The sequence below is a fragment of the Trichosurus vulpecula genome, chromosome 1 (assembly GCF_011100635.1).
Source record: "Trichosurus vulpecula isolate mTriVul1 chromosome 1, mTriVul1.pri, whole genome shotgun sequence".
Taxonomy (NCBI): domain Eukaryota; kingdom Metazoa; phylum Chordata; class Mammalia; order Diprotodontia; family Phalangeridae; genus Trichosurus; species Trichosurus vulpecula.
This window is the reverse complement of record NC_050573.1, coordinates 358,180,622-358,200,083: the sequence shown is the minus strand read 5'-3', so window position 1 is coordinate 358,200,083 and position 19,462 is coordinate 358,180,622. Positions and strand designations below refer to the sequence as shown.

General features: G+C 38.3%; 1 protein-coding gene across 1 annotated transcript in view; it reads right to left on the bottom strand.

Annotated features, from left to right (window-relative positions):
* SLC6A3 (solute carrier family 6 member 3) overlaps nucleotides 1-19,462 on the bottom strand; it is a 91,978-nt gene that overhangs the window by 45,214 nt on the left and 27,302 nt on the right. Inside the window, exons 4-6 of the mRNA XM_036740872.1 lie at nucleotides 14,723-14,861; nucleotides 11,605-11,739; nucleotides 3,837-3,940 (exon numbers count right to left, since the gene is read on the bottom strand). Of these exons, the coding sequence (XP_036596767.1) occupies nucleotides 3,837-3,940; nucleotides 11,605-11,739; nucleotides 14,723-14,861 (378 nt within the window). The remainder of the gene's footprint in view (nucleotides 1-3,836; nucleotides 3,941-11,604; nucleotides 11,740-14,722; nucleotides 14,862-19,462) is intronic.

Genomic DNA, 19,462 nt, shown 5'->3' with positions numbered 1-19,462 from the left:
ACAGAGAAGTAAAGTGACTTTCTCAGGGTGACACAGACAGTGGACCACAGGGGTGGGACTTGAACCCAAGTTTTAATGATACCAACATCAGCCAATGTACTGCTTCTCCTTAACTAAATTAGCTTTCAAAAGGTCTCCTAATGAAAATTATTATTTGCATACAATATTAGGCAGCAAGAGGATGTAATCAGTAACTGGAGAGAGAGGAAGCCTGGCATAATGTATAGATAGCTGCTTTAAGAGCCAAGACGTAAGTTCAAGTCCTTGGAAATATATTGGCTGTGTAACCCAGAGCAATTCACTTAAATTTTCAGTCTTCTGGTCAACTCTCTAAGACTGTAAGTCCCAGAGAAGGTGCCAACCAGTATTCATAGAGGTAGTTTCCCCACCCAGGAGTTCTCTATGCCAATGAAATCATCATTCCAGCCCCTATGCCAGGGGTATGATACAAAAGTTAAAATCTGTAATATTTAAACCAAAGGAATAAAGCTAGAAATTCCTGAATTTATTTAAAGCACGTCTGGCACATAGTAGGCATTTACATGTTTATTGACTGAGAGAATAAATTAAAGGATTTTAACGGCATTCAAGGAATTGTATGATTGGAAAAGAAAAATGGCTAGTCCCAAGGCGAGAGTAGAGGATAACAGGGAGCAGCCAGAGGGTTGCAATCTGAATTGTTGGGGGAAACTTCCAAATCAACGAGATCACAGATCCATTTGAGTAATTTGATGACATTCAATATGTATATTTATATCATGCTCTGAAAATAATATTCGAGTTGTTATGCATTTCTTAAATGAAGGTTCCAGAATTAAATAATTCATTCTACAAATAGTAGGGGACATGGGGAGGCCCAGAAACATGAATCATAGAACCAAACCATTGTAGAGTTGGTAAGCATCTTAGAAGCGATCTGGTCCAATCCTTAATTCAATGCACAACTTTCTTCTATGCCATCCTCACTCAACAAGCCTCTGGTCAATCACTTATTTGTATGCCGGGAGGAAGGGTATAAAGCAACACACAATTTCACAGGAAGAACCTTGGTTTCTGGTACCTATCGCCACTGTTATTACTTGGACATATTATGCTATTTTTATTTAGCTTCTTAGAAAGGCTAATTATTGTTGAGATGAAAATCCAAATGTGACAATTCAGACCAAAAATGGTTTAGTTAAAAAAGTATATATATATATGCATATATATAATATATATATGTATGTGTGTATGTATATATACATGTGTATACATATATATACATATACACATATACATATATATGTATGCGTGTGTGTATATATATATATATATACACATATATATATATGTGGTCTTGATAATTAATTTGGAAGGAGATTGTATGAACTGATTGCTAATCATTTTTTGGAGGGAGGGGATTTTTAACCTCAATATAGTATTATTACTTTAAGTTTTTACCCCATAAACATTCTTTGAAACAATCACAATGTTCAGAAATCAAGCTTTGATTTTTCCCTCCTATTTATTTGGCCTCCCCGTATTCGTGTCTACAGTCTCTCTTTTGATACAAAAGAAGGTAAACAATCAGTCTATAAAGGTCAAAGATACCAGCATCTCCACATAAAATCCCTGGGTTATTTGCAGTCAGATTCTTTGGCCAGTGAATTCATGTCAACAAGCTGCTTCTATAGGCAACACAGCCCAAAATGAACTTACCTAATTGCTGCTGGGGAGGAGAGAAGGGAAGGGGGAAGGGAACAAGCATTTATTAAGCACCTACTATATGCAGACACTGTGCTAAGCACTAACAATATTATCTCATTTGGTCACCACAGACATCATTTAATTTGATCTCATTTGAAAGAAGAAACACTTGGTGATATGGCAGTAGAAGGCAGTCAAATTCCCTGTTCTACTTCACAGACTCATCCAGGGACACGTCTAGTGCTGCTCAGAATCACTCAATGCTCTTTTGAACATATTTCAGATATTCTTCTGCACAAGTGAGCATAGTAGAGGAGATTGTGAATAAGAGTTTAAAGATCATTTTCATAATATGTTATGAATATCTATTTTGGATGCTGTCAAAATCCTTAATTTGGTATATGCTTTCAATTAGTTTTGGATTTTTCTAGCTTTACTCCTTTGGACTGAGGTTAAATGTCATTGGTTTTAGTTTCAGATTATATTTCTGTTTCACTTTTGATTTTATATCCCTAGGATCTAGCACAGTGCCTGGCACATAGTAGCTTAATAAATGCTTGTTGGTTGATTGATTGGCATTTGATCACATTTCTGCGAATTAGAAAGGGGGTGAAGCAGCTAGGAGAAACACTTAGCAATGACAAGAAATGGTAGCTAACATCAAAGCATGGGCCAGGGAGATCCCTTTTGAGGTCACTTACTGTAAGAAGAATGATCTCGGAGGGCATCATTGTATTATATGATTGTCTTACTTATAACACTTAGTCTTTAATAAAATGTTAAATTATGCTTAGAATCATTTGTTTAAGGAGCCAGGGAAGTGCATCAGGTTCAAATCTCTGTTTCAGGTTTAAATCTGGCTCTGCTAATTGCTAGCTGTGTGACCTTGGTCAAGTCGCCTAACCTCTCTAGGGCCCAGTTGAATCACCTTATAAAATTAAGAAGTTGGACTAGATGACCTCTGAAGTCCCTTTTAGTTCAAATATGGTTCTGTGATCTAGAAGAGACCTTCTTGCTGTTTAGTTGTGTCTGATTCTTCGTGGCCCCATTTGGGATTTTCTTGGCAAAGATACTGGAGTGGTTTGCCATTTTCTTCTCCAGCTCATTTTCCAGTGAGGAAACTGAGGCAAACATGGTTAAGTGACTTGCCTGGGGTCACACAGTAAGTATCCGGGGCTGGATTTGAACTCAGGAAGATGAGTTTTCCTGATTCTAAGCCCAGTGCACGATTATCCACTCAACCACCTAGCTCCCTTAGAAGAGATTTATATGAATATAATGATGCAAAGCTGCTGACTACCATTAGGAGGCTGTTGTTGTTGTTGTTGGTCCTTCGTTCTCAAAGAGGACTATGACATCAGGGAGGTGATGCTCTGCAACTGAATTGGATTTAAGTGAGGGAGGGCTGTGCAAAGTCACTAGCCTCACTTTCTCCTCTGGAGCTGTCTGCGTCCAGTGGCCAGATACAGATCAGGACGACTGGAGATGGTCCCCTCCGTTAGGAGGAAACTTATCAGGAAAATGTAGGGGGTAGAAAGTGACAGGGCAAGGGGTAATAGAGAAGGCTGAACTTGTAAAGAAAGAAAATGTAGGTCTTAACAGAGAGCTTTTAAATAAAAGTTTTCAATTCCTGCATATAGGCACTCTCAACTCTTGTCTAGACTCATCAATTCTAGAAAAATGAAAATCCCACAGAAGTAGAGAGGTTATTTGATTTTATTCTTTGTTTTTCATATGTAATATGTGTGTTTTAATCAATTTAAGACAAACATTTCACCTGTTCTCTCCTTATTCTAATTTTAATTTATTAAAAAAGATAGGCTTATGGACCGTGGGGTCCATAAATTTGTGTGATAACTGTACTTCAATGTGATTTATGTCCTTTATAACTCTATGGGTTATTTTTTTTAATTCCATGCATTTAAAAACATTACTCTGAGGAGTCCATAGGTTTCACCAGCTTACCAGAGTTCATGATACACAAAAAGGGTAAATTGAAGGCCTAGTTTCTAGGTTTTATAAACAGTTTTCCCTTTCTTTTCTTCCAGACAGTGACTTCTGTATCATTATTTTAAAGTCTCAATAGAGAAAATAAGTGACCCACCATTTGATCATTCAAACACTTTCAAAGATAAGAGTTCAGAGCTTACCTATAACAGTTGTTAGTAAATTTATTGTAACTGGAGAATGCTATTAGCACACCAAACCCAACACCAAGAGAGAAGCATATTTGAGTGGCAGCATCTATCCAAACCTACAAACAGATCCAGAACCAGATACACAAAAGAAGAGAGAGAGAGAGAAAGAGAGAGCAAGAAAGAGAGAAAGCTGTTATTAGAGATAATTGCAGGAAACTCATTCAGCTCAAAGATGAAAGATAAGAGCTGAATACAAGGTAATTTTGCAAATTACTACTGCATGCATGCATGTACCCAATCCTGCCCCTCAGATTATTGTTTTCAGTTATGATGTCCCGGGTTCTTGCTGAGGGGAATTGTGCCTGTGTCTGTGTCCTGTCCTTTCTTATGGAAAGAGGCATGAGTTCAGACTCAACTCATTATCAAAAAGAAAATGGTATTCAAAATATGATCAGTAGCAAATTAGACTTTAAGGAATAAATATTTCCTATGGCCTTAGTATAAAAGAGAATATTCTTAAAAAGAGGTGTCATTTATCAGTACCTTCAATTGCTAGTTTAATAGCACTTTACTATGCTATTAAAAATAGGTTTCAAAAACAAAACAGTAATATAATAACATTTGCAAGAATAAGAATTTATGAAACCCAGGTTAATCTGTCCATTCATAAACTGAATATACATGTCCTAAAAATCTGAATGAGATACTTTTCATTGGCATCTTGAAGAAACAGATAGTCTATAACCAAGCCTGACCCAGAAAATACAGAAGCAGGGGTGTGCTGGTAAATGTTTAATAACTATTTCTTGGGGGAGGTGGAGGGAATGTGTACACAACCCACTTTTAAGTCTATTCTATAGTATTAATACTTTCTTAAGCCTAAACAATCAACAGAATAATAAACCAAGTCCTAATTTGTAGCTTTTGCCATTTCCAAGGTGTAAAGGCTCATATTGAAAATTTAACAATTGCCTTCAAGCTCGCTCCAGCACACCCCTGGATATGAGAATATACCCCTCTTAATTCCTTAGAGAATTGTTGGACTGTGGGTATGGAGCATTGCATATAATGTTGGATGTGCTGGTTTGTTTTATGAGAATATCTCCCTCTTAATTCTTTACAGAACTGATGGACTATGGGTGTTGAGCACTGCCTATAATGTTGGATGTGCTGTTTAGTTTTGGCTTTTTTTTTAACTTTCCTTTTTTATTCTTTGCTTGTGTATGTGTGTGTGTGTGTGTGTGTGTGTGTGTGTGTGTGTGTAGAGGGATATCTTCAGAAATGAAGATGACATAAAAACAAAAGATAGTAATAAAAATATGTTAAAAAGAGGTGGTCTAAGATACATATGTGTGTGTGTGTGTGTGTGTGTGTGTGTATTAAGGCATTTTTATAAAACCCAGCTTAGCTAGTTCACAGTCTTTTGGCTCACACTTCTAATGACACCTTCCCTCCCTCTTTTGTATTCATCCTATTCCCCATTAGATAGAAAGTTATTTACTTGACCATCTTTTCTCTTCTGTCAGGTTGTAAGCTCCTTGAGGTCAACTACTAATTTGCATATATATTCATATCATATCTATCTTGCCTATGCAAGGAATAGGAATAGGAATTTTAATGCTATACTTAGGTGAAATGTCAGTATACTTCAATGAAAGATATTGTGCAGGTATGTCATGGATCAGTTTCTACACTGACAGAGTGAGTCATCACTTACAGATATTCTCAAGAATTTGGTTCTAACCAAATACAATGGGTGGTAGTCAACTCTTCATTATCCATGCAAAGCTTGTCCTCATTCTCTACATCAGGAGCTCTTAACCTAGATTGTGCCCTGGACCCCTTTGGCAGCACTGCCTTTGGCAGGCTGGTGAAACCTATGGACCCCTTCTCAGAATGATGCTCTTAAATACATGAAATAAAATACATGGGATTACCAAGGAAACCATTTGGGTTAGAATACAGTTATCAAATTAAATCAAAACAAAAACAAAACAAATTCATAGGACTCTTGTTCTCTGTGCAAAGCTGACCCTGTGGTTGAGCATTCTTTCTAATTAATCCTATGTAGATAACTGCTTACTTTCCCTGCCTATCCACTGTCCTGGCCTAAAAATACATGGAGTCCACTGGGTAGATAGAAGACTGGGAAGATATCAGAAGAAGAGACCAGGAAGCCTTGATAGTAAGTATTCTTCCAGCCTCTTTATTCAATGTTCTTTTGGAGGCAAAGCACAACTTTTCTCCCTCAATTTATACCAAACTCTTCATGACTTGTCAGTCAGCTGCTATCATTCTCCTCAGATAGAGAGGTGAATGTTGGGGGTGGCGAGGAATGGCAGCAGCAACTATGTGCTTGAAGCAGTCCTGATTATCCTCCTGAAGGGAGCTATAGCAGAGGAGTCCTTCCACTCTCTGGATCCAAACTCACTTCACCCTCAAAGAGATTCAGCATACCCTGCACGCCAAGGGGCAGGTATATGACCCTCATCTATTAAATGCAGATAGTAATAGCATGATGGGGCAGCTAGGTGACATTGTGGATAGAGTGCTAGGCCTGGAGTAAGGAAGACTCATCTTACGGAGCTCAAATTCAGCCTTAGGCACTTCCTAGCTGTGTGACCCTGGGCAAGTCACTTAACCTTATTTCCCTCAGTCTCCTCCTCTGTAAAATAAGCTGGAGAAGGAAGTGACAAACCACTCCAGTATCTTTCCCGAGAAAACCCCAAATGGGGTCAGAAAGAATGAAATAATTCTTTATTCATTACAAAATGCTGCCTTTATAGGTTGTGACTTGCCCAGAATCACAGTCAGTATAGGTCAGAAGAAGGATTTGAACTCAGGCCTTCCTGATTTCAAGGTCAGTTCTTTATTCATTACAAAATGCTGCCTTTATAGAGAAGATATTATGGTAGTTGGCATGGTTGGTAAGACGAACCTATACTAGTGTGGTGTCAATGGGATTAGAAAAGAAAGGCTAGATGCAAACTAACTTATGGGTGTGGAATTGGGACATATTTAAAGCTAGAAAGGAATGTAACAACTATCTAGGCCTACTCCTTTTTTTACAAATGAGGAAACTGAGGTCCAGAGAACTAGAGTCACATGCCAGAAGTCACACAGGAACCAGGATCTGGACTTAAATCTTCTTGCTCCAAATCATCTATAAATGACTCTAGAGGTCTTTTACTGACCCAAGAATCTATGACTTTATTGTTGTCAAGTTCTACTTCAAAAGACCAGAGGATTCAACTGTACTCACCAAACCCTCTCAGAAGTAACAAGATTCGGTTAAGTGGTCACTCTGATCAGATAGGAAATGAAGGAAGAAAGCTATCACCGCATGCTCAAAAATATGAATTAAGAGATGCATCTCAATGGTTTTTGGCTGGGTTATTGTTATGCGGGCTCCTGGTCTTAGAAATAACAAATTTCTCTACTTCTGTTCCCCAAGGGACTAGACTCAGAGACCTGCCGCCTCAGACTAAGGACCTTGTGCCTTCTATTTCAACACCTCTTCCAGGTTAGGGTGACCTAACCAGTACTTTCTCAAACTTTATCTCTGCAGGCTAGGTCATAACTAGATAATGATCATTTGCCCAATTATCACCAGTAGCCCTAGGGTTCAAGGTTTGTCCAGTTTTATAAACTCTAAATTTCTCTTATTGATTCATTCAAGTGGAGAAAAGGTATAGGGGCAATCTATGCCTTGAAGGAAAGATGGTTGCATCTGCTAATTGCTCCAAAGCTTTTTTGGCTTTTTTCCTATGCAAATGAGCCACTTGAATCCTCACATCCACTACCAGGGATAAATGAGCCTACTCAAAGTGTTATGTCCTTTACAAGGAGCAAAAATGGTCCTCTGCCATCTGAAAGAGGTTCAGCCTTTATGAAGTAAAAATGATTCCTTTCCTAAATGGATAGTACCTCTATAGTAGTAAGGCAACTAGGAGAAGCTAGTTGGAAGCTAGAAGACCAATCAGAATGCTTGTGAGGGATTTTGCTGCCACTCCAACATGAATAAGCAGTATGTTGTGGAGGGCATTGAAGGAAGAGATATGGTGGTTCCATTTGTTGGTGGACATGAGAATGACCACAACTATCTTTTGTGCAGAATTGGTGTAATAGCAGAGAGAAGACTGAATGAAAAGTCTTGAGGAAGAACACAGAAACTTCCCTTGGTATCTATTCTTAGTAGTGCTCTGCTCTGGGTGGTGACTGCCTGGGAAAGCAGCTTCAGAGGGTGGAGTGGTAGGTGGAGATCAAGATAATTGTAGTGTGTCTGTGTCTCCCATGTGCTACTATTGGTGTGTTATATTTTCTGGCTGTACACGGTGTCTGCCCTCTGGTCGTTAACGTTAATTCAGACATAAAACAGAAAGATCTTCTCAGCGCAGGTTTTCACTATTGTAAAAGAGGATTATCATATTATAGATTTCTAGCTGGAAGGAACCTCAGAGGTCATCTAGTCCACTCCTATCATTTTACAGACAAGGAAACTGAGTCCCAAAGGGTGGCTTAGCTTATCATCTAGATGACCAGTAGAACTGGGATTCAAACTCAGGTCTTTTGTCTCCAAATCCAGTGCCTTTTCTGCCTTTAATGTCTTCCCAAAGATCCAAATGGAAGACGGATTCTCAACTGATGGTGAGGGACCAGATGCTCCTTTCTGTGGATAATATTGGGCTAATTGCATCAAGTCCCAGAACACTACCAAGCCTCCTTCATGTGCTCAAAAGAGATTGACCCAAGAATCCATTTTCTTGGATGAAAAATGTCTGTTGTCCAGAGTAGAAATTGCAGTTGAATGAACCATTCGTTGAGGTCATAGGGTGGTACAAATATCCAAAACAGGAACTGCATATGGACATATGAGTTATGGCCAAAATGAGACAGAGAGAAGAAAGGGCTGGATTTTATTTGTAAAATGGGCAGTGCTTTTTAACAATCACAGGCTGCTTTCCAGAGTAAAACACCATCTTTTTTTTTAACATATCCTCCCAGAAATAGTGTATGGTTGAGAACCTTGGATTACCACAACCTTTGAAAGACCAAAATTGTGCACAATCCAAAGAGCCACAGAGAGAAACATAGTGTGGACATGGGTAGGCTATATCATTTTTCCAGTTATGCCCCATATTCAAAAAATGATCATGTGTATGCATATATATATATACAATATATATGTGTGTGTGTGTGTGTGTGTGTGTGTGTGTATACCAGTGAGGAAATGTATAATCATAAAAGGATGTGGGCTCATCCTATTAGGCAAACAAGAGAGAGAGTGGAGAGAGCTTAAATGCTACTTTGACATATATGAAATTGAAAAAGATCTACAGGAAGGACTTCAGTGTATTGGGTAGGCCCTCTATGGAGGAACTATATATGAATATGGACAGGGTTCATGTAGGATAAAGTAGAGAGGGGTTTCAATTTGAACTGATAGAGGGAATTCCCGAATTCATGGGATCACTTTCCTTAAAAGAAGGCAATTGATAGGGGGAAAGGGAGCGACTTGGACTAGTGTTATTCATGGTGCACAAAACATTGACTCATAATAATGGGGACTTTGCCTCCTGAGAAGATCAAACTTGTCACAGTAACATCCCCTACTATGTTGATGAGTTTGGTCTTTCCTAGACAAGGAAAATAAGGCATACTTAGTAGACAGCTTGGTGGCACAGTGGATAGAGTGTTGGGTCTCAAGTCAGGAAGACTCATTTTCCTGAGTTCAAATCTCGCCTCACACACTTGCTAGCTGTATGACCCTAGGAAAGTCTCTTAACCCTGTTCGCCTAAGTTTCCTCATTTGCAAAATGAGCTGAAGAAAGAGATGGCAAACCACTCCAGTATCTCTGCCAAAACTCCAAATGGGGTCACAGAGAGTTAGGCATGACTGAAAACCAACTTAACAACAAGAAAGGAGACTGCCACTAGCCACAAAGGACAAGGCAGCACTTCTGTCATCTAAGAAAATGTTTGAAATCACAGGTCTGGTTCCAAATAAATATCTACTTATCTTTATCTGTCTGTCTGTCTGTATCTATCTATCTATCTACTTATCTATCTCTGTCTCTCCATCATCCATCCATCCATTTATCTATCCATCCATCCACCTATCTACCTGCCTACCTAACTACACAAACACACGTATATGTGTATGTGTATACCAGGCAACTTTTTAAGACTAAAGTTATAAATGAGTTACCAGTCTTCTATGGTAGAATGAGATTTATACTGGAAGTCCCCTACACTGATGAAATCACATGTGTGTATATATATGTGTGTATGTTACATTATACATTTATGTATATATACACATATACATCTGCATGCATGTGTATAAATTTATATACATGTACACATATATCACATATACATGTGTGTATATATACATATACACTTATATGCATGTATGTATTGTGTGTATATATATATATATATATATATATATATATATATATATATATATATATATATATACACACAAAAAACACACTGCTATCTGTGCAGAGCAATAGTTTAATTGCCAAGCCCTATCCTATCCCTCTAGTTTTACTAAGTAACACTTCTGGAAAGACAACTTGCACAGGCCAACACTGTCCTCATGGGAACTGAAAGGAGCAGAATTTTCTCAATCTAAATCACAGAGTGGCAGCTTAGAGAGAATCAATGGATTTCTAAGTGCAGACCTAAAATGTTAGAGGGATTCTCCAGCTAGCCAATGGGTGTCATTGGTTGGAATCTTTATCCCCAAAGAATTAAAGATAGCTTCTAGGGCTATAACTCATAGAACATGCATTTCCTCCATGCATAGCCTGTCTCCATGCACATTTTCTGCATGTGTGCTTCTCCAAATGTATTCCTTGGTGATTCATTACGTGTACCTTTCCCCAACTTGTGGTGTAGTAACTTGTAGGAGAGCAGATCTATGTATTTATGTGGAGAATCTTGTCCATGATTTTTCTATGCTGCTTAAGTGTTTTTTGCTGTGAATTACTGTGTCCTCTAGCTAGCCTAGTAAAATAAACCCATCAGTGGGGTCTTATGATCTCTAAGTTTAAATGTCTGCTGACCCATAAAATCCCTCAAACCTGGGGTCACTTCACTTTCTGTAAGTCCATGGGGAGAAAGGTGCCCTACGTGCTACATTTGTATAAAATTTTATTTATTTTGCTTATAACACCTACCACAGTGGAAATAACAGTAGTCTAGGGTTATGGATTGCTGTTTATAATTCCAACAAGATTATCAGGTGATTTATACAAGTTTGTTCTGCCGAAATGAGTTGTTTACTAGTAATACATTCCTCTGAACCAGCATTAATATGGGTTAATGATGCCTAGATGTTTGTGGAGAGCCTACATTTACTACTAGATTTTTTGGTTTAATACCAGTGTTATTTTCTCTTCAAAGACTGTGACCATAATCTTTCCTTCCTCTGCTCTCCTAGACTCTAGAGCACTTCATGTTTCTAACTCTTCTAAAGAATTTGTCATATAGAGCCTCTTATCATAACTCCCTGTCCATATGCCTTAGATACTCAACAAGATTAGAAGTCCCACAGGGCAAGCACGGTATCGTACTTCTCTGAATTTCCTACCTAACCCAGTGTCTTGTGTATAGTTGGGGCTCAACAAATATATTGCGATGAAATAGAAAACACCCCATCATCCTGCTTCCCTTATGAATCTTTAACCCTAGAACAGATAAATCTTTGACATAAGCATTCTAGGTGGCAGAAGATGAATTTATAAAAGAATAAGGAACACACACTCACGGATGCCTCACAGAGACGGTAGAAATCAACACTCAAGTAGGCTTTAATGCCATCGATGGCTCCTGGAAGGGTGACGCCACGTAGTAGCAAGGCTGTGAGGACTACATACGGCATGGTAGCTGTAATCCATACCACCTGAATGGAAAATTGTGATAGTTATCCTCCACTTTTGTTCTTGGTATCACTTTAGTTTCTCTCTCTCTCTCTCTCTCTCTCTCTCTCTCTCTCTCTCTCTCTCTCTCTCTCTCCCTCTCTCTCTCTCTCTTTCCACATACACATACACACACATACATACACAAATACATATAGAGAGTGCATGAGATTAAGTATAGTGTGTACTATAGGTATGTACACTCACAACTTGGCCCACTAAAAACAAGTAGGCACCAAGTTTATGAACACAGTATCCCAAAATGTTTTGAAAGTGAAAAAAAGGTTTTTTTTTTAATTTAGTGACTATTAAGATGTCCAACATATTTTAACTGAAAAAAAATACAGGATTCAGCCACGTTAAGACAATGAAATAAAAGTAACCACATTCTCCTTTCATCTTGGCTCTCATGCTCTATTCTTGATTCAGAGACATAGTTAGTTGCTTTTGTTTTAACCATGAGGATTTTCTTTTTGTGAAGGTTTTATAAATGATGTCTTTATAAATAACATACTTAGCCTCAAGCAATTAATCTTTAGCATCTCAGGTTGCTCCCCCATATTTAGCAACTTCTTAAAAGTCCAGTGAACTACTGACTAAACCATTTCAATAGATATATGCATCTTCCAACAAAAACATGGAAAATTTTTGGCTTATGTTTTTGGTATTTTCATTTATGGGAGTGCCAAAAACCACATTTGACAAAATGTTTTGGGCAGGATCAGACCACAGATTTAATTTAATCATTCATCCCTAGCATATGAAGTTGAAAGTACATGGTAATTTCTTAGCTCTCCCTTTAAAATGCTGATGATTTTTTTTGACTAGAGGAAGTAAACAAGGTTACAGCGGGCCCAGTTATCAAAATCAGTTAATCACCTAGCATTTATTAAACTTCTACTATATGCCAGGCACTGTGCTAAGCACTGGAAATACAAAGGAAGACAACAGATAGTCCCTGCCGTCAAGAAGCTCACAGTCTAAGAAGCTCACAGTCTAAGAGGGAAGACAACATAAAATAGTTATATAAAAATAGGATGTATATAGAGTAGGAAATAATCTCAAAGAAAAAGTACTAAGATTAAGAAACACTGGGAAAGACTTAGAAACATTATTATAATTAAAAGGTCTCCTACTGTCCTTGTGAGGCCAGTATACTACACCTATTTGCAGATGGGGAAATTGAAGGGCAGATTATAAATAAAATAACTGAAAACATTTGATTCATAGACTAATAACTGACAGCATTTTCTCCTCCAAATATCTCTAAACCATTTTGAGTTTTGATAAAATTCTTATCAGATATGTTCCTGTTTTAGATTTAAAGAGTATATATATATATATATATATATATATATATATATATATATACACACACACACACACATGGGGAAACATTCCAATATAAAAATACTTTGTCAATCCAGGATTCAGTTACACTGCAAACTTATCTATCCAGAACATGGTGAAAAGCTAGAGAATCCACAAAAATAGATTTTCCTGGCACCAAGGTCAATGTTTGCTTGTGTTCTCTCTCATCACCAAATACCAAGATAATTTCCACAGCACAGAAATGATTGACGCAGTCATTAATTGGGGACCTCTTTACTTTTACTTTTTCTTTTGCATGTAAAGGATAGCCATTGGTCTGTCTTAAATAAAGCGTCCTTCCTCCATTAAAGCCATTGCTATTTATCGACAAATGAGAATGTTTTAATTTTTATACTCGAATAATGAAGTGGATCTGTGATCCTTCCAAGGAGGCAAATGATGACCCATCCATGCTTGCTTGTCCTGTAAGAGTTTTATTCTATCTTTTCTTAAGTTCACCACAGAGGGGCCTCCCAATGTTTGGGGAAGGAGGAGGCATTCCTTCTTCACACTTTAAGTGTGTGAGTGAGCACAAAGGCTTTGTTTAGTTTTAGTTCTGACCACAAGACCTTCTTGGCTTCTTTTTTTGATCATGTATTTCTTTGATACCTTTGCTTTGGTTCCTCTTAGTTGCTTTTTTTTAAGTCTTGCAGCCTGTTTACTACATGCCTCTGCATTGCCCTGGGTAATGTTAATTTTGAATTCTTTGGAGACTATAGTGCTCCATGACTCCGTAATATAACATCACTGATAGAATGTTTGTACTAAAAAGGTTGGTCTTTCTTTTTTTTTTCAGGGAGGAAGGCAGGGCAATTGGGGTTACAACTTGCCCAAGGTCATACAGCTATTAAGTGTGTCAAGTGTCTGAGGCCGAATTTGAACTCAGGTCCTCCTGACTACGTGTTCTACTCACTGTGCCACCTAGCTGCCTCAAAAGGTTGGTCTTTCTAATGTGAAAATATGTTCAGTATGAATATATAAGTGGAGCCTATATCAGATTACACCTCATCTTGGGGAGAGGGAAAGGAGAAAAAAGGGGAAAATTTAAAACTCAAAATCTTGTGGAAGTGAATGCTGAAAACTAAAAATAAATTAATTATAAAAAAGATTGGTCTTTATTTCAATGAGAAGTTTGGGGTTATTAAAGGAGGGTTGTAATTTCCCAAAAGCAATCTAGCCTGCTCTCCTCTTCCTGTTTAATTCTAGGCCCCAGATATGATCCATCTGTAGTTCTTGTCCAAGACATATGTGGTAATGGACAACCCATATGGCTTGTCCATCACAGAACCTCATAACCTAGACAATCACTTGATATTTTCTCCACAAATAGGTAAAATTCTTTCATTTCTATAGTTGTATTTACATTTCATATGTCTTTCATTTCAGAGTATAGGTGCTGATTCAGATAACCCTTCCTTATACTGACATCCATAATGAAGGCATAGAGTTCCACTTAAGCTAATTAATAATCATCTTTCCAAAAAGAAAACAACACTGAATCCTGGCTCCGACCGTTACTATTCTATCATTATTAAAAATGTCTCAAGCTCATGTGACTCTTTGATTCCATAACGTCTAGCTGTTGATGAGCCTCACCTTCCCAGAAGTCTTCACTCCTTTCCATAAGCTGAAATACAGCAGCACAATTACAATAACCAAGCAGCAGGTTAGTTGCCACCGAGGAAGGCCCAAATCATCAATTCCTTTGCTCTGGTGAAGATGCAGCACTCCTCGTCTGAAAAATCAGGAAGAGATCATACACAATTCTGTTACTTCTACGTCGGCAAAGTGAAGGATCTGGAGTCAGATGACTTGGGTTTTTATCTTGGCTAATACTTAATGGCTGCATGAAATCTCAATGAGTCATAACCTCTGTGGGCCCCATTTTCCTCATTTACAGTGAGCCTGCTTGGCCCCAAAGAAGAGATATGAGAAGGAGTTTTTCCCCCATACCTCCTTTGCAGAATTGGGAGATTGCATATGGGAGGTGGAATGCCTCATACAAGGTTTGACATTTTTCTATGTTTGTTAGTTTTACTAAACTTTTTCCCTTTCTTTTTTATACTTTGTTTTAATGGAAAGTTCTGTGGGAGGAGAAGGGATATATTAGGAAATGTGGAGTTCCTTGCTATAACTAAAAGGATTGCTATATTTATTTTCATACATATAAGATTTTCCCCTCTATCTTTGATCTCTTTGAGACTTATACCTAGTAGTAGAATTGCTGGACCAAAGAGTAGTCACAGTTTAGTGCTTAGGAGGGTATAGTTCTAAACTACCTTCCAGAACAGTTGGACCAATTCTCGCTTCTCTTTTTACTATATCACAGCACCTCTACACAACGATGAGATACAGTAAAAGCCTGATATATAATGGTTAGTAATTTAGTGTTAGCCCAATCCTGAACTTTTAGGGCCAGTTAGGTGGTGCCGTGGGTAAAGCATGAGGCCTGGAGTAAGGAAGATATGAGCTCAAATCCAGTCTTGGATATCTGTGAGTTGTGTGATCCCGAGTAAGTCACTCCTATTTGTCTCAGTTTCCTCATCTGTAAAATGACCTGGAGAAGGAAATGGCAAACTACTACAGTATCTTTGCCAAGAAAACCCCATTGTCCATGAGGTCACAAAGAGTTGGACATGATTGAACAGGTGTATCTATAAGCACCTTGATGGCAAAATATGCATCTTATTTTATCTCTGCATCCTCGGTGTCAAAGGAAGCTAGATGGTGCAATGGATAGCTCACTGGTGGACACAATGGAGAAGGGAATGGCAAACCACTCCAGATTCTTTGCCAAGAATCCCCTGGCCAAGTTCATGCGATCAGAAAGAGTCGGACAGGACTGAACAACAACAAATGCACTGGGGATACAAAGACAAAAATAAAATAGTGTTCACCTTCATGAAGCTTAGATTATATTGTGGAAGAGGGTGCTAGAAGTCCGAGGGAATCAGAGAAGACTTTGTGTGGAAGGGGGCACTTTTACCAACTGAAGGTGATTAGAGATTCTATCATGTTGCTTCTTCCTAAGACTGCCACTGACTCACAGATAGTTGTAAACAGTAATTCTTGTTTCCCTTTTGATGTCTCTGCTGTACTTCACATATCTTTACCTTATTTAGGTCAACTAAAGAGAAAATTTGTTTAAGAAAATACCTGATGAGTTTTTATGACTTCTGCACTGAAACATGTTCAATGAATACGGAGACTCTTCAATTAGAATTTGTAAGTAAAAGTAAAAAATTATAAGGAAAAAGATCAGTCTTGATAATCACCATATCGACACTGTAATACGTTAGATGAGCATCATAGTGACTTTTGTGCAAACATACATGTAAGCGATACAATTGAACCACATGACAAATAGCCTTTCATCTATTTGCAAAAGGAGTATTAAAAAACATGATTTTCCTTCACTTCCTTTTCTGGGTAGGTCTTGGAGTGAGGTGGTTAGAAGGAAAATTGTGAGCTGGTATAGCCTTAAGTTAATTTTTTTTAAAGCTGACTAAGCAGTACGCCAAGTATTGTAGCCAATGGTTATGCAAGAACACAACAGTGATTTTTCATGTTTTTCTGGAGTTGTTAACAGCATAGCTTTCTTTGTTTAATATAACAAAGTTTGTTTAATATAACAAAGTTTTCTCTCCAGTTATCACAGAAATGACAAATAACTTATGGAAATTTTAAAAAACAGAGCCAAGGAGTTTTTTTTTTTTAAATTTTGGGTTTCATAACAATCCTTGAGTGAATTAGACACATTCTTTGGAGAGGCATTATCACCCCAAGGTTGGGGAATCCCTGCTATGTGTATGTTTGTTTCTACTGCTTCCAATACAATAATCACAGTTCTATCTCCCTTTAACAGTACAGTTACTAACCATATAAATTAAAAAGTTCACAGGGGTGGGGAACCTGTGGCTTTCTAGGTCCTTGGGTACGGCCTTTTGACTGAGTCCAAGTTATACAGAATAAATCCTTTTATTAAGGATTTGTTCTGTGAAGTTTGGATTCAGTCGAAGGGCCGCACTTGAGAACCTAGGAGGCTACATGTGGCCCCAAGGCTGCAGGTTCCCCACACCTGGTCTAGGACATAAAGGAAATCAAATAAGTCCATAGATCTTTGCAAAATCTAGTTGGCCTGAAAGAAATTTAACAAACATGACCTTTCAAGTCTTTTGATTAGATTTTCATATGAAGTTGTGAACATGGGGGACTCTATAGTAGAAAAAAGGTACTGTTCTGTTAACATATACTATTGTTTGGGAATTCCCTATATAAAGGATCAGGGTAAAGACCACTTCAATATCTCCAAATTCATGTTAATGAGTATTTAGCATGCATTTACTATGTTCTAGGCAGTGAGTTACACTCTGGGGATATGAATAAAGTTAAAAACATGGCTTCTCCACTCAAAAAGCTCACGTTCTAATGGGAGAGATAACATTCAAATAACTATGTACAGATAAGATCTATACAGTGTAAATGGAAGATAATCCCAGGAGAAAAGCACTAGCAGTTGGGAGAGGGAAAAGATAAAAACAGACTAAGAAAAGCTTTCTTCAGTAAGTGTGATTTGAACTGAGACTTGCAGGAAGTCAGGGAAACCAGAAGGCAGAGGTGAGGAGGGACAGAATTCCAGCCAATGCAAAAACAGGTAGTCAGGAGATGGAGCATATTGTCAGAGATAATAGAGTACATAGTGTGGAGCAAAGTGTGTAATAAGATTGGGAAACTTTGGAAGCAGCAAGGTTGGGAAGGGCTTTGAATATCAGAGGATTTCATATTTGATTCTGCAAGTAATAGGGAGCCATTGAAGTTTATTGAGTAAGGGTGTATGACATGATCAGACTTGCATTTTAATAAAATCACTTTGGCAGCTGAGTGGAGAATAGACTTGAGTGAGGCGAGACTTTAGACTAGGAGACTAACCAGAATACTATTACAATAGAGAAGGCCACTGAGACCCCTTACCTTTATTCCCTCATATAAATGCTTATTCCCTTTCTTTCCATTCCCTTTCTCCCCATGCTCAGGTATTATTTGAACAAAATGGCAATGTGAGAATAAAATCAGTGCTTTAGAAATAGAAATGTACACATTATTTACTATCCTCTCTCTCCCAAAGCCCAATATAGGCAAGATAACCATATGCTGGTGCCCTGCTCTAATGAAAATCTGTAAAACAATCAACTGAAAAAGAGGAAGCATCCAAAGCATAAAGAGAACACTTCACTAATGTTCAGTGATCCTCCATCTGCCCCGCCCCCCATCTCATATTAGAAAAGATGCTGCCCTGAGTGAGCTCTTTGATAAATTAATCCTCTTGGTTCATTCAGTGAACTGGTTGGATTTTTCTCAGTCTTAGCCCATACCTTCCCTTTATTTTTATGCAGTTTTTGATACTATTAACCACACCTTCTTGATAATGTGTCCTCCTTGGTTTAAGATCCACTGCTCTCTTCTGATTCTCTCCTTTCTATTTAACAGCTCTTCACTTTCATTTACTGGCTTATTTTTCTCTTCTGAACCCCACTGTGGGTGTCCCTCAAGACTCTGTTTTTAAATCTGTTCTCTTCTCTCTCTACACTCTCTCCTTTGGTGGTCTCAAACTTAATGTGCTACAAACTGTAATCATTTCTCCCCTCCTTCTCCTACAAAGTCTTCCCCTTCTTCCAACTTCCCAATTTCTTTTAAAGTCTTTTTCAATCCTAAGGAGATATAAAAACATGAGTTAGGAATTCCTTCGCCATTCTCCTAGTCTCTCAGGCTCTGTAGAAATATAAGTTGTTATTTCTACCACCTGCTTACTCTGGTTTGAAACCTCAGTCAACCCTCCCCTCTCTCAGCTCACCAACTTTGACCCAACGCCTTAGGGAACCTCAGAGGGAAGATCTTCTGTTTTCCCCTTCCAATCTTCTTCTCCCCATTATATCACAGCTTTCTCTTTCATTGATCTCCAGTTTTTCCTGCTACCCCTCTGGACTTTATCCATCTCACCACAGCAGTCTTCTCTCACCCAGGAACTTCACTTTGCCCCCTAGACCTCCTCTTCATTCTCAGACTAATCACAATGGAAGAGTACTCTGCCCCTGGGGCCCCTTCCTATGCTTGGTGGGCTCCTTCTGAAACCTCCACTTAAAGAAACTGTCCAGGCCAGCCATGTCTTCGTTCCTTCCCAGGCTCCACTCCTGTCTCTCCAGACTTTTCTACCATGCTCCTATGTGGGGACCTTCTCTTCCAAACTTCCTTTTGAGCTTTCTTTTATGTATTATATTCCATTTAGAATGTAACCTCCTTGAGGGCAGGGATTACCTTTCTTATATTTGTATAGAACCA